Here is a 15,176-nt window from a genome sequence, read left to right as displayed (position 1 = left end):
CCCGATACTGACCCCTCACTCCCCCCAGACCCGGTGTTGACCCCCTCACTCCCCCCCAGACCCCGATACTGACCCCTCACTCCCCCAAGACCCGATACTGACCCCTCACTCCCTCAGACCCGATACTGACCCCTCACTCCCCCCAGACCCGATACTGACCCCTCACTCCCCCAAGACCCGATACTGACCCCTCACTCCCTCAGACCCGATACTGACCCCTCACTCCCCCCAGACCCGATACTGACCCCTCACTCCCCCCAGACCCGATACTGACCCCTCACTCCCCCAAGACCCTGATACTGACCCCTCACTCCCCCCAGACCCGATACTGACCCCTCACTCCCCAGACCCGATACTGACCCCTCACTCCCCCAGACCCGATACTGACCCCTCACTCCCCCCAGACCCGGTGTTGACCCCCTCACTCCCCCCAGACCCGATACTGACCCCTCACTCCCCCCAGACCCGATACTGACCCCTCACTCCCCCCAGACCCGATACTGACCCCTCACTCCCCCCAGACCCGATACTGACCCCTCACTCCCCCCGACCCAATACTGACCCCTCACTCCCCCCAGACCCGATACTGACCCCTCACTCCCCCCAGACCCGATACTGACCCCCGACGACCCTCACTCCCCCAGACCCGATACTGACCCCTCACTCCCCCAGTCCCGATACTGACCCCTCACTCCCCCAGACCCGATACTGACCCCTCACTCCCCCCAGACCCAATACTGACCCCTCACTCCCCCCGACCCAATACTGACCCCTCACTCCCCCCAGACCCGATACTGACCCCTCACTCCCCCCAGACCCGATATTGACCCCTCACTCCCCCAGTCCCGATACTGACCCCTCACTCCCCCCAGACCCGATACTGACCCCTCACTCCCCCCAGACCCGATACTGACCCCTCACTCCCCCAGACCCGATACTGACCCCTCACTCCCCCCAGACCCGATACTGACCCCTCACTCCCCCAGTCCCGACACTGACACCTCACTCCCCCAGACCCGATACTGACCCCTCACTCTCCCTCAGACCTGGTGCCGACCCCTCACTCCCCCCAGACCCGATACTGACCCCTCACTCCCCCTAGACCCGATACTGACCCCTCACTTCCCCAGTCCCGATACTGACCCCTCACTCCCCCAGTCCCAATACTGAGCCCTCGCTCTCCCCCAGACCCGATACTGACCCCTCACTCCCCCCAGTCCTGATACTGACCCCTCACTCCCCCCAGACCCAATACTGACCCTTCACTCCCCCAGTCCCGATACTGACCCCTCACTCCCCCCAGACCCGATACTGACCCCTCACTCCCCCCAGACCCGATACTGACCCCTCACTCCCCCCAGACCCAATACTGACCCCTCACTCCCCCAGACCCGGTGTTGACCCCTCACTCCCCCAGACCCGATGCTGACCCCTCACTCCCCCCAGACCCGATACTGACCCCTCACTCCCCCAGACCCGATACTGACCCCTCACTCTCCCCCAGACCCAGTGTTGACCCCTCACTCCCCCCAGTGCCGACCCCTCACTCCCCCCAGTCCTGGTGCCGACCCCTCACTCTCCCAGTCCTGGTGCCGACCCCTCACTGGGCCACAGTCCCACGGGCTCCAGGTGCAGGTGGCCTTTTAAATCTGTGACTACTCGGACAGTGAATGTCGCCCTCGGGCGCTCTCCGGCGGCCTCACTGGTTAACGATCAGGAGCAGCACGTCTGGCCGATCTTCCTCCTGCTATTTCAGGTGCTGAAGCCAGTTGCAGCTCTGAGACCAGACTCAGCACAGGCTGGGGTTAAGTTACTTTATTGCAGACTCAATGAGGTGGGACCCCCAACACACCCTGGTCACCGTCCCCGAATCCCACCCGAGTGGAGCAGTCAACACTGGGCAGGTCCCGGGGGAAAGATTTACTGTCACGAAGCCCCCAACTCCACCCACCCCCCTCACTGGGACCTGTATTACCATATTTAATGGTGAATTGGAAGTATAAGCTGAGTCTCTTTGGCCTGTCCCATCTCTACGTACGTTCTATTCCGCCCTTGGGTTGACGGCTTTGGATTTCCTCCCAGGGAGACCTGACCTACGAGGAGCGGAAATACGAGCCGGGTAACTGCGCCAGCGTAACCATCAGCGGGAAACCGTTTGATGAGGGCTCGAGCGAAGGAGCCGTGAAACTGCTCAAGTACGTCGGAGGAAGCAACGAGCAAGGTATCGAAGGTTCTGTGTCAGGTCAAAGAGTAAGAATCAGGAAAGGGAGTGAGGGATTGGGCTTGGCCAGTTGTAGGGCCTGAGATCAGCGAACTCGCCAGACCCTGGTGAACAAATGCAACAATCCACACCAGACAACAACAACTTGTATTTATATAGCGCCTTTAACGGAGTAAAACGTCCCAGGGTGCTTCACAGGAGCGATTATCAGACAACATTTGACACCGAGCCACATAAGGAGATATTAGGACAGGTGACCAAAAGCTTGGTCAGAGAGGTGGGTTTTAAGGAACGTCTTAAAGGAGGAGAGAGAGGCGGAGAGGTTTAGGGAGGGAATTCCAGAGCTCAGGGCCCAGGCAGCAGAAGGCACAGCGACCAATGGTGGAGCGATTAAAATCGGGGATGCTCAAGAGGGCAGAATTAGAGGAACGCAGAGACCTGGGGGGGGCGGGGGGGGGGGGCTGGAGGAGATTACAGAGATAGGGAGGGGCGAGGGCCATGGAGGATTTTGAAAACAAGGATGAGAATTTTAAAATCGAGGCATTGCCGGACCGGGACCCAACGTAGGTCAGTGAGCACAGGGGAGTGATGGGTGAACGGGACTGGGTGTGAGTTAGGACACGGGGCAGTGAGCACAGGGGGTGCTGGGTGAACGGGACTGGGTGTGAGTTAGGACACGGGTCAGTGAGCACAGGGGGTGATGGGTGAATGGGACTGGGTGTGAGTTAGGACACGGGGCAGTGAGCACAGGGGGTGATGGGTGAACGGGACTGGGTGTGAGTTAGGACACGGGGCAGTGAGCACAGGGGGTGATGGGTGAACGGGACTGGGTGTGAGTTAGGACACGGGGCAGTGAGCACAGGGGTGTGATGGGTGAACGGGACTGGGTGTGAGTTAGGACATGGGGCAGTGAGCACAGGGGAGTGATGGGTGAGCAGGACTGGGTGTGAGTTAGGACACGGGGCAGTGAGCACAGGGGGTGATGGGTGAACGGGACTGGGTGCGAGTTAGGACACGGGGCAGTGAGCACAGGGGGTGATGGGTGAACGGGACTGGGTGTGAGTTAGGACACGGGGCAGTGAGCACAGGGGAGTGATGGGTGAGCAGGACTGGGTGTGAGTTAGGACACGGGGCAGTGAGCACAGGGGAGTGATGGGTGAGCAGGACTGGGTGTGAGTTAGGACAGGGGGCAGTGAGCACAGGGGGTGATAGGTGAATGGGACTGGGTGTGAGTTAGGACACGGGGCAGTGAGCACAGGGGGTGATGGGTGAACGGGACTTGGTGCGAGTTAGGACACGGGGCAGTGAGCACAGGGGGTGATGGGTGAACGGGGCTCGGTGTGAGTTAGGACACGGGGCAGTGAGCACAGGGGGTGATGGGTGAACGGGACTGGGTGTGAGTTAGGACACGGGGCAGTGAGCACAGGGGGTGATGGGTGAACGGGACTGGGTGTGAGTTAGGACACGGGGCAGTGAGCACAGGGGGTGATGGGTGAACGGGACTCGGTGTGAGTTAGGACACGGGGCAGTGAGCACAGGGGGTGATGGGTGAACGGAACTGGGTGTGAGTTAGGACACGGGGCAGTGAGCACAGGGGTGATGGGTGAACGGGACTGGGTGTGAGTTAGGACACGGGGGCAGTGAGCACAGGGGGGAGTGATGGGTGAACGGGACTGGGTGTGAGTTAGGACACGGGGCAGTGAGCACAGGGGGTGATGGGTGAACGGGACTGGGTGTGAGTTAGGACACGGGGCAGTGAGCACAGGGGGTGATGGGTGAGCAGGACTCGGTGTGAGTTAGGACACGGGGCAGTGAGCACAGGGGGTGATGGGTGAACGGGACTGGGTGTGAGTTAGGACACGGGGCAGTGAGCACAGGGGGTGATGGGTGAACGGGACTCGGTGTGAGTTAGGACACGGGGCAGTGAGCACAGGGGAGTGATGGGTGAGCAGGACTTGGTGCGAGTTAGGACACGGGGCAGTGAGCACAGGGGGTGATGGGTGAACGGGACTGGGTGTGAGTTAGGACACGGGGCAGTGAGCACAGGGGGTGATGGGTGAACGGGACTCGGTGTGAGTTAGGACACGGGGCAGTGAGCACAGGGGAGTGATGGGTGAGCAGGACTTGGTGCGAGTTAGGACACGGGGCAGTGAGCACAGGGGGTGATGGGTGAACGGGACTCGGTGTGAGTTAGGACACGGGGCAGTGAGCACAGGGGGTGATGGGTGAACGGGACTTGGTGTGAGTTAGGACACGGGGCAGTGAGCACAGGGGGTGATGGGTGAACGGGACTCGGTGTGAGTTAGGACACGGGGCAGTGAGCACAGGGGAGTGATGGGTGAGCAGGACTTGGTGCGAGTTAGGACACGGGGCAGTGAGCACAGGGGGTGATGGGTGAACGGGACTGGGTGTGAGTTAGGACACGGGGCAGTGAGCACAGGGGGTGATGGGTGAACGGGACTCGGTGTGAGTTAGGACACGGGGCAGTGAGCACAGGGGAGTGATGGGTGAGCAGGACTTGGTGCGAGTTAGGACACGGGGCAGTGAGCACAGGGGGTGATGGGTGAACGGGACTCGGTGTGAGTTAGGACACGGGGCAGTGAGCACAGGGGGGTGATGGGTGAACGGGACTTGGTGTGAGTTAGGACACGGGGCAGTGAGCACAGGGGAGTGATGGGTGAGCAGGACTTGGTGCGAGTTAGGACACGGGGCAGTGAGCACAGGGGGTGATGGGTGAACGGGACTTGGTGTGAGTTAGGACACGGGGCAGTGAGCACAGGGGAGTGATGGGTGAGCAGGACCTGGTGTGAGTTAGGACACGGGCTGTGTTGGGCTGCCTCTGTCCAAGGGTTAGAGGGGAAAGGATGGAGTTCTCATGTGCCTCTTTCCCAGCTGTGGGGACTCTCTTGCTAACATTTGCTGCTTTTTTGCAGGTGTCCTGATGGGTATGACTGCCCCGGTCAGCATGACAGTTGAACCAGGTGAGGGAGGCAGCTTGCTGCCCAAGGTCGAGGTTCAAATCCGCATCCCCAGCAACTTCCAGGAGAACGTTCCCAAACCAACAGATGAGAGCATCGAGATCAAACATCAGGACGGGTTCACCGTCTACTCCACGTAAGTGTGTGTGAATCCAGCGAGAGGCCGAAGCCTGCGAGGTTTCCCAAGCTCTGACCAGACTCCAATCGCCAGTGAGTAACAGGACCAGGTAAAAAGTCCACGGTCTCGGCACGGCCGGAGTTAACCGTTCCCAGCTGGACTGCCAGTAGAGTGAGTGGAGATCAGCCAGTGGTACCATCACCCTCGTGTGCTGCTGCCGGTCAATGTGCGGCTGTTGGGTGAGAATGGGATCGGACTGACCCTCGGGATCCTCACCCCAGTGCCAGGAATTTAGGGGCGAGTTGGCAGATAATTCAATCCTCGATATCCACACTCACTTTCCAGTGGGCTTCACTGGAGACTGATTGGCAGAGGGAGGGGGGGACTCGGCCAGATTTTTCCCCTTCCTTAACCTAGGGGCACTTTGGCCCATTGTTCGCCTGGCGGAGGCCTGGTCTTTGTAGCTCAGCTATTCACAGGATAAACTCACCGAGCCACGAGTTGGAATCCAGCTCAGCATGATCAGGTGAAAGTCCTCGGGCAACCTGCACCAAGGTTGTGGTTGGGACGCGCACTGCCACAAACCGCCCAGAATGTGGCACCAAATTAAACAGAAACGGAAGGATTGGCTGGTGTGGGGAATGGAAATCTCACACTGGCACAGAGAAAGTCTTGCATTTATGTAGCACCTTTCACATCCTCAGGACGTCCCAAGGCGTTTCAAAGCCAATGAAGTATTTTTGAAGTGTAGTCACGGTTGTAATGTAGGGAAACGCAGCAGCCAATTTGCGCACAGCAAGATCCCACAAGCAGCGATGGCCATGACCAGATAATTCCTGCTCTCGATCATCGCCCAGTGGCTCCTGTGTGTGTGGATGTTGGCTGTGATTCCCGTCACAGTCGAATATCCTGCTGATACTCTGTGTCTATATTGGATGCTGGGGCTGGTGCCTGGGGGGGAGGGGAGGGGAGGAGCAAAGAGAGATTTAAAAGGCTCAGTGGGTCCCTGAGGACTTTTCTCAGCTGCAGGGGGCATTTTATTCTGTTCAGATTCCTTTCACTGACCGTTTGGTTCTTGCAGTCAGTTTGGAGGATACGCCAAAGAAGCTAATTACGTCGAACATGCGGGCAAGCTGCGAGCAGCACTGGGAGACGCGGTGTCCTATCACCAACATTTCTACTTCTGTGTCGGGTACGACCCACCAATGAAACCTCTCGGCAGGAAGAACGAAGTGTGGTTTCAGAAAAAGGAGGATTGAGGCTCGAGTGTGGAGCAGGGGCCCCGGAGACCATCGGAGCAGCACAACTAACACGGGGAAGGAATCACTGAAATCATCTTAAGTACTTTCAAACAATAAACTTCTTTTACAACCTGCCATGAAATATTCCAATATCTGGGGAGCCTCTCAATTTCTCAACGGATACAAGAAAAAGCTTCTCACTGAATAAACCCTCTCGCTCTGTCTCTCTCTGTCTCTCGCTCTTTGACTCTCCCTCTCTCTGTCTCTCTCTCTGTCTCTCCCTCTCTCTGTCTCTCCCTCTCTCCCTATCTATCTCTCTCTATCCCTTTCTTTATCCCTCTCTCTACCTCCCATTCTCTCTATCTCTATCCCTCCCTCTCTCTCTTTCTCCCTCCCCCTCTCACCCCCCCCCCCCGCCCCCCACCCCACCACTCTCTCTACCTCTATCCCTCTCTCTTCCTCCCTCTCTCATTGTCAATATGGCCAGGCCTCCTTTGCGCTTTCCTCTCATTCCTCCTGTTACAAATCTCTGCACTCTCCCCCCTCCCTGCATCATCGCACTGTCTCCGACTCCAACTTACATAGAAACATAGAAGATAGGAGCAGGAGTAGGCCATTCGGCCCCTTGAGCCTGCTCCACCATTCAATGCGATCATGGCTGATCATCCAATTTCAGTACCCTGTCCCTGCTTTCTCCCCATACCCCTGGATCCCTTTAGCCTTAAGAAATATATCCAACTCCTTCTTGAATATATTTAATGAATTGGCTTCTACTGCCTTCTGTGGTAGAGAATTCCACAGGTTCACCACTCTCTGGGTGAAGAAATTCCTCCTCATTTCTGTCCTAAATGGCTTACCCCTTATCCTTATACTGTGACCCCTGGTTCTGGACTCCCCGACCATCGGGAATATCCTTCCTGCATCTAGCCTGTCCAGTCCTGTCAGAATTTTATAGGTTTCAATGAGATCCCCTCTCATTCTTCTAAACTCCAGCGAGTATAAGCCCAATCGACCCAATCTCTCCTCATACGTCATTCCTGCCATCCCAGGTATCAGCCTGGTGAATCTTCGCTGAACTCCTTCCATGGCAAGAACATCCTTTCTCAGATAAGGCGACCAAAACTGCACACAATACCCAAGATGTGGTCTCACCAAGGCCCTGTACAACTGCAGCAAGACATCCTTGTTCCTGTACTCAAACCCTCTCGCTACGAAGGCCAACATACCATTTGCCTTCTTAACCGCCTGCTGCACCTGCATGCTTACCTTCAGCGACTGGTGCACAAGGACACTCAGGTCTCGTTGCACTTCCCCTTCTCCCAATCTATTGCCATTCAGATAATAATCTGCCTTCCTGTTTTTGCCACCAAAGTGGATAACCTCACATTTATCCACGTTATATTGCATCTGCCATGCTTTTGTCCAATCACCCAACCTGTCCAAATCATCCTGGAGTTTCTCGGCACCCTCCTCACAGCACACACGCCCAATTTCTCTTGCAGGACCTGAAAACCGGTATCGCCCTCCTCCCCAGTCCCCCCCCCCAAACCCCTCCCCTCTGTGACACATGGTGCTGTCTGTCACCGATCTGCCCTTGCAGGTGCAGTATAACTACAAATACACCTTACCTGAAATGTTAAAACTCCCAGACTGCTCGCTGCCAAGAACCTGTCAAACTTCACTTCGAGTCTCTAAGTTGGTAGAAACAGTCCCTCCCTCTTTAAAAAGAATATTTAATCAGTGTTTGGAACTTGCACACTCAGTCTCGCTCACACACATCTCCACTTCCCCTGACTTGAGAGCAAAGCGGAGCTGTTAGTATAACTCAGGCCGCGAGGCCCCTGGAGAAATCCCCGCCAGTGATAAGATGATGTTTAAGTTGGAACTTCTCACCTCTTCCTCCTGGCCGTTCCTCCATCGATCCACAGACTGAACACCAATACACCACTGAAGGTTCCTCCTCGCTCGCTCTCATGTTAACCCACTCCTGGGAGTCTGGGTTGAACAATATTCCTCCCAGACTGGGGGACTGGCGAGCGGTTTACAGTAAGGCTGGTGCGAGAGCGGGTCTCAGCAATGTGGCTGTGTGTTTACCGGGAGATTATCCCACCTGCCCTGCACTGACCTTCCCGGGAGCTCCAGAGACTGGGGGCTGGGCCCGGAGCACTGAAAACCTGCCGGTAACAGCGCCGGCCAAGGCTAATGGCTGCCTGCCGAGAGGGCGCGGGCAGCGCCGGTATTTTGGTGCCGCCCATTAATTAACATCAGCGCAGCGTTGATTTTGTGGCGTAACACGCTCTTTCCAGCGCTAAGCTCACAGGAGGCCGAAGGTTGCGTCTGTCGCCCGCTTGCAGTGAAGGAGAACGGGGAAGAAAGGAGCGAACTTGCTGGCCATGTGCGGAACAGTCGCCGCACTCACTACAACATGACCGGCCTCCCGGTGCTTGTAGATTTTATTAATAGTTCATGAAATGAATGGATCTGCGTTCTCTGAAACACCAATCTTTCCCCAATGGTTACTCTTGAAAGTGTTTCAATGTGTAGCGTTTAGTGGGTCTTGCATACTCGACACAAAATAATGTTTGATAAATAATTGATAATGGAATTTTGAACAAATTAATATAAATAAATTAAAATAAATGTGATTATAAATCCTTAAAATCTGAAGCAGTCGAGTGCAGATTTGCCAGGGGGTGATGTTGTGGTGAGGCTGTCATAAAGATAAAAAGAGATCTTATCAGAAAAGATCTGCAAAGGTTGCAGTGGGATTCTCGCCACTCTGATTCGTGTTTTTTATTTGCTGGGAATCCGCTGAGGGATTTGCAGTTTTGTGCAGGTGTTCAGTTCTGAACTAAACCTTGTTCCACAAGGTTTCACCACAAATACCTCCTGGAAATCTGCCAGAAAATGCAACCCCGGCCCACTGGATGGGCGAAAACAGAAGTCCGGCAAAGGCGGCGCTTGGAGTTCCGCCATCCATCTGGGGTGTTTTCCACTTGTCAGCTCCATCCTTGTCTACAATCTGCCAAGTGTCGCCAGACTCCTGACGGCCGCTAACGCTGCTGGAGCGTTTTCAGCTGCTGATCGGGCGTCAATAGCAGCGGCGATATCCAAAATGGATGAGTGGGCGTCAACTCGGTGTCGTCACGCCGATTGATGTCACGCTTCGGCTCATTACAATACTGTTGGCAAGCGCAGGCAACGGCAGCACCGCCGACCCGCCGAAAGTGGCGTCCACCGCGGGACCTGCCAGCAGCGGGCGATAGTGGTAACGGGAGGCACTAAACCCCCAAATTTTAGCCCATGAAGCTTCACTTCACTGGACAGTCTCAAGTACAGCTTGGGGAACCCAACTCTGGTGAATACAGGTCCACTGACTGGGTGATGCTGAAATCCTGCACTTAAACAAAGTACATAACATAAGAACATAAGAAATAGGAACAGGAGTAGGTCATGTGGCCCCTCGAGCCTGCTCCCCATAACCCTTGACTCCCCTGTAGCTCAAAAATCTGTCTATCTCCACCTTGAATATATTCAATGACTCCGCCTCCACAGCTCTCTGGGGAAGAGAATTCCAAAGATTCACGACCCTCTGAGAGAAGAAATTCCTCCTCATTTCCATTTTAAATGGGTGCCCCCTTATTGTGAAACTATGCCCCCTAGTTCTAGATTCCTCCTCGAGAGGAAACATCCTCTCTGCATCTACCCTGTCGAGCCCCCTTCAGAACCTTACATGTTTCAATAAGATCACCTCTCATTCTTCTAAACTCCAATGAGTATAGGCTCAACCTGCTCAACCTTTCTTCATAAGACAACCCCTTCATCCCCGGAATCAACCTCATGAACCTTCTCTGAACTGCCTCCAATGTAAGTATATCCTTCCTTAAATAAGGAGACCAAAACTGTACGCAGTACTCCCGGTGTGGTCTCACCAACGCCCTGTACAGTTGTAGCAGGACTTCCCTACTTTTATCCCCCTTGCAATAAAGGCAACATTCCATTTGCAACATTTTGTAATGAAACACAGAGGTCGCAGGTAACAAATATTCCTTTTAATATAACATTTTAATAACACGTATAAAACATCACATGCTGATATTTTGGGTCAAGTGTTAGAGTGACTGGGTGGGAGGGTTGCAGGGGCTGTGATTATATCTGAGGCTATTGGCAGCAGTCAGTCAGCTGGACAGTGCGATATGCAGCTGGTGGATCCAAGTTATACTGGGGTTTGTGCCTCGCACTCTGCCTAGCAACAATGGAGCAAACACAAACAAGCAGGACTTTGCTGATCAGCCAGTTACATTTTAACAACAACTTGCATTTATAGAGCGCTCTCTCACCTTAGAGCCATCGACAGTGATTGAACATGAAGTGCAGTGAATATTGTTATGGCTGCCATTTTCTGCAAAGCAAGATCCCTGAAATGCAGGTGACGAGTTAATCTGCTTTAGGTGGTGTTGGTTGCGAGAGCAGTGTTGGTCAGGGCACTGGGGAAACTCCCTGCTCTTCGAATGATGCCATGGGACCTTTGTATATCCACCTGAATAGGGGCTCAGTTTAACGACTCGTGAAGGGCGGCTCCTCAGACAGGGTGGCACTTCCTCAGTGCTCCTCGGAGTGTCAGGCAGGGAGTGTGGGCTTTCTCCTAACTTGAAAAGTGAAGCTTTTGAATGTGATTTTGTACCAGGGTGTGGTCGCCTGGGTCGATGCCCTTGAGCTTCAGAGAGACCAACCTGACTTCACTGACCTGAAGCCCAAGTTATACTACCGCTTGTGTGTTGCTACGCAGCCAACATTGTAGCCAAAGAAGCTCTTGCAATGGCTTCTCTTCCTGCTTCCGCACCGTTACCTCTAGGGTCCCCCAAGGATCTATCCTTGGCCCCCTCTCATTTCTCATCTACATGCTGCCCCTCGGCGACATCATCCGAAAACACAGCGTCAGGTTCCACATGTACGCTGACGACACCCAGCTCTACCTCACCATCGCTTCTCTCGACCCCTCCACTGTCTCTGATTTGTCACACTGCTTGTCCGGCATACAGCACTGGATGAGCAAAAAATTCCTCCAACTAAATACCGGGAAGACTGAAGCCATTCTCTTCGGTCCCTGCCACAAACTCCATTCGCCAACCATTGACTCGTCCCTCTCCCTGGCATCTGTCTGAGGCTGAACAACACCGTTTGCAAGTTTGCCACCCTATTTGACCCTGAGATGAGCTTCTGACCACATATCCACTCCATCACCAAGACCGCCTATTTCTACCTCTGTAACGTCGCCCGTCTCCGCCCTTGCCTCAGCTCATCCGCTGCTGAAACCCTCATCCATGCCTGTGTTACCTCCAGACTCGACTATTCCAACACACTCCTGGCCGGCCTCCCACATTCCACCCTGCGTAAACTTGCGCTCATCCAAAAACTCTGCTGCCCGTGTCCTAACTCGCACCAAGTCCCGTTCACCCATCACCCCTGTGCTCACTGCCCCATGTCCTAACTCGCACCCAGTCCCGTTCACCCATCACCCCCTGTGCTCGCTCACCTACATTGTCTCCCGGTCCGGCAACGCCTTGATTTCAAAATTCTCACCCTTGTTTTCAAATCTCTCCATGACCTCGCCCCTCCCTATCTCTGTAGCCTCCTCCAGCCCTACAACCCCCTGAGATCTCTGCGCTCCTCCAATCCTGGCCTCTTGCGCATCCCTGATTATAATCGCTCCATCATTGGCGGCCGTGCCTTCAGCTGCCTGGGCCCCAAGCTCTGGAATTCCCTCCCTAAACCTCTCCGCCTCTCTCTCCTACTTTAAGACGCTCCTTAACATCTACCTTTTTGACCAAGTGTGAGGCGATGCATCTTGGTGGGAAGAATGAGGAGAGACAATACATGCTAAATGGTGCAATTTTATAAGGGCTGCATGAAGAGAGAGAGCTGGGGTATTTGTGCACAAATCTTTGAAGGCAGGACAGGTTAATAACGCACACGGGATCCTGGACTTTGTAAATAGAGGCATAGCGAACAAAAGCCAGGAAGTGATGCGAAACCTTTATAAACACATTTTGGCCCCAGCTGGAGCATTGTGTCCAATTCTGGGCAACGCACTTTAAGAAGGACATGACAACTTTGGTGAGAGTACGGAAGAGATTTACTAGAATGGTTCCAGGAATGAGGGATTACAGTTACATGGATAGACTGGAGTAGCTGGGATTGTTCTCCTTAAAGCAGAGAAGGCTAAGAGGAGATTTGATAGAGGTGTTCAAAATCATGAATGGTTTAGATAGAGTAAACAGAGAGAAACTGTTTCCAATGGCTGAAGGGTCGATAACCATGGGCACAGATTTAAGGTGATTCTCAAAAGAACTAGAGGCAACAAGAGGAAAAACTTCTTTACGCAGCGAGTGGTTAGGATTGGGGATGATTGGGAATGCATTGGCTGATAGGGTGGTGGAAGCAGATTCAATAGTAGCTTTCAAAAGGGAATTGGATAAATACTTGAAGGAAAAAAAATGCAGAGATATGGGGAAAGAGCGGGGGAGTGGGACTGACTGGATTGCTCTTCGAAAGAGCCGGCGCAGACTCGATGGGCCGAATGGCCTCCTTCTGTGCTGTGCTCTTCCATAACTCTATGATCTGTCCAAACATCTTCTTATGTGGCTCGGTGTCAAATTTTGCTTGATAATCGCTCCTGTGAAACGCCCTGGGACATTAAAGGCGCTATATAAATACAAGTTGTTGTTGTTCATTTAGACCCAAAATTGGGATTATAACAAAAACATTCAAATTCCCAAATTGGGTGAATTCTGCTGCTTTGTGGAACGGTGCATTTCACAGCAGCGGGATTGTACAGGTGGGTTAATGCTGGGGTGGAGGCAAGGGTTACAGATCTTCACTGACACAATCCTCCAACAGCCACACTTTAAATCTTCTTGAAGCGCCTTATCATTGACCGTCTCCTGCCCACTGGTTTCCTCCTCCGGATCGGGGTCCGGATCGGGGTCTGGTACGGGGTCCGGATCGGGGTCCTGATCGGGGTCTGGTACGGGGTCCGGTACGGGGTCCGGATCGGGGTCTGGATAGGGGTCTTCCTCGGCACCTTCTTCATCACTACACGTTTGATCTTTACCGGTTTTCCATATCCCACTTGGGTGAAAACTTTCTCCAGTCCCGTCAGACTCTCGGTCAAAACTCCAAGTCGCTTCTTCAGAGCCCGGACTTCTTTGAATAAATCGTCCAGAGCCTCAGAGAGCGGCTGGATCCTGGAGAGTGAGAGAGGACAGGGATCAGTGCCTGGGAACAGGGATCAGTGGCCGGGAACAGTGACTGGGGACAGGGATCAGTGGCCGGAGAACATTCCACCTCCTTTCCTCCTGACAGTGGGGTCTCTGGGGGTCAGATTGTCCTCCAGTACTTTGCCCGAATGGCCATTCTTTCCATGTGATGCCAGAGAGGGTGATTTTCCTGCCCGGGGCACTGAGGCCAATTGTAGCCCCTCCCCCAACCCCAACGACCCTCGCTGTGATCAGTTAACTCCCCGCAGAGAGGGCTTTGAACCAATGACCTTCTGGTCTGTGTGGCTCAGTCTCTCCTAAATGAGCTATCGAGAATGGATTGATCTGTTTGTGTCCATGTGTACGGGTGTCTATTTACCCATATATCTGAGCCTGTGTCTCCCTTTCTCTCTTTCTCTCTCTCTCTCTCTCCCACTGTCTCTCTCTCCCACTGTCTCTCCCTCCCTCTGTATCTATCTCTCTCCCTCCTCTCTCTGTCTCCCTCTGTCACTCTGTCTCTCTCCCTCTCTCTCTCCCTCTCTCTCTCTCCCCTCTCTCTCTCTGCCCTCTCTCTCACCCTCTCTCTCTCATCCTCCCTCTCTCTCTCCCTCTCTCCCTCTCTCCCTCTCTCTCTCACCCTCTCTCCCTCTCTCTCTCACCCTCTCTCTCTCCCTCCCTCTCTCTCTCCCTCTCTCTCTCTCCCTCTCTCTCTCTCCCTCTCTCTCACCCTCTCTCTCTCATCCTCTCTCTCTCTCTCCCTCTCTCCCCTCTCTCCCTCTCTCTCTCACCCTCTCTCCCTCTCTCCCTCTCTCTCTCACCCTCTCTCTCACCCTCTCTCTCTCCCTCTCTCTCTCCCCCTCTCTCTCTCCCTCTGTCTCTCTCTCTCACCCCTCTCTCTCTCTCCCTCTCTCTGTCTCTCTCCCTCCCTCTGTCTCTCTCTCTCTCGTGCTCTCTCTCTCTCTCTCACCCTCTCTAGCTCCCTCTCTCTCTCTACCTGGAGTAGTCCGGCAGTACATCCTGTGGTTTGCTGATCATCGTGTCCTTCACTTGTTTGAAGATCCTGTTTCCCCAGTGATCCAGTAGGCGGGTTACACTGCGCACGCCCGTTAATATTAACACTGTCAGCTAGAAACAAGAGCAAGTTACACAGTGAACATAGGGAACTGTACCTCAACATAAATTAACCCCAACATTAACCGTCCCAACATTACCGCACCCCCAACATTACCGCACCCCAACATTGACCAACATTAACAGCACCCTAACATTACCGCACCCCATTGCTGACGAGGCTGAGGGGGTCCGTGCCGAGGGATGGAACTGCTTAGCTTTTGGTTCCCAGGGTTATTGATAGCAAGA

At 54.2% G+C, this 15,176-nt stretch overlaps 1 protein-coding gene and 1 pseudogene across 3 annotated transcripts in view; one reads left to right on the top strand and one right to left on the bottom strand.

Annotated features, from left to right (window-relative positions):
* The window catches only part of LOC147099675 (heme-binding protein 1-like), a 12,905-nt gene extending 6,212 nt beyond the window's left edge, over positions 1-6,693 (top strand). Inside the window, exons 2-4 of one of the 2 annotated variants that reach the window (XM_085969040.1) lie at positions 2,083-2,221; positions 5,155-5,335; positions 6,399-6,693. In XM_085969040.1, the coding sequence (XP_085825166.1) occupies positions 2,083-2,221; positions 5,155-5,335; positions 6,399-6,576 (498 nt within the window). In that variant the 3' untranslated portion in view covers positions 6,577-6,693. Of the gene's footprint in view, positions 1-2,082; positions 2,231-5,154; positions 5,336-6,398 lie in introns of both variants that reach the window. The other variant, XM_085969039.1, reaches the window with a different exon arrangement.
* Positions 6,694-10,595: 3,902 nt separating this feature from the next.
* LOC147099674 (uncharacterized) lies at positions 10,596-15,159 on the bottom strand (annotated as a pseudogene). The gene is made up of 2 exons (XR_015073894.1): positions 14,812-15,159; positions 10,596-13,805 (listed from the first exon to the last, which is right to left on the bottom strand). The product of XR_015073894.1 is annotated as an uncharacterized LOC147099674 (transcript).
* Positions 15,160-15,176: the final 17 nt, after the last annotated feature.

Source organism: Somniosus microcephalus, chromosome 28 (assembly GCF_052327205.1).
Source record: "Somniosus microcephalus isolate GS21.2 chromosome 28, FLI_Smic_1.0, whole genome shotgun sequence".
Classification (NCBI taxonomy): domain Eukaryota; kingdom Metazoa; phylum Chordata; class Chondrichthyes; order Squaliformes; family Somniosidae; genus Somniosus; species Somniosus microcephalus.
The sequence above is the reverse complement of the archived record's forward strand: the minus strand, read 5'-3'. Positions and strand labels throughout refer to the sequence as shown.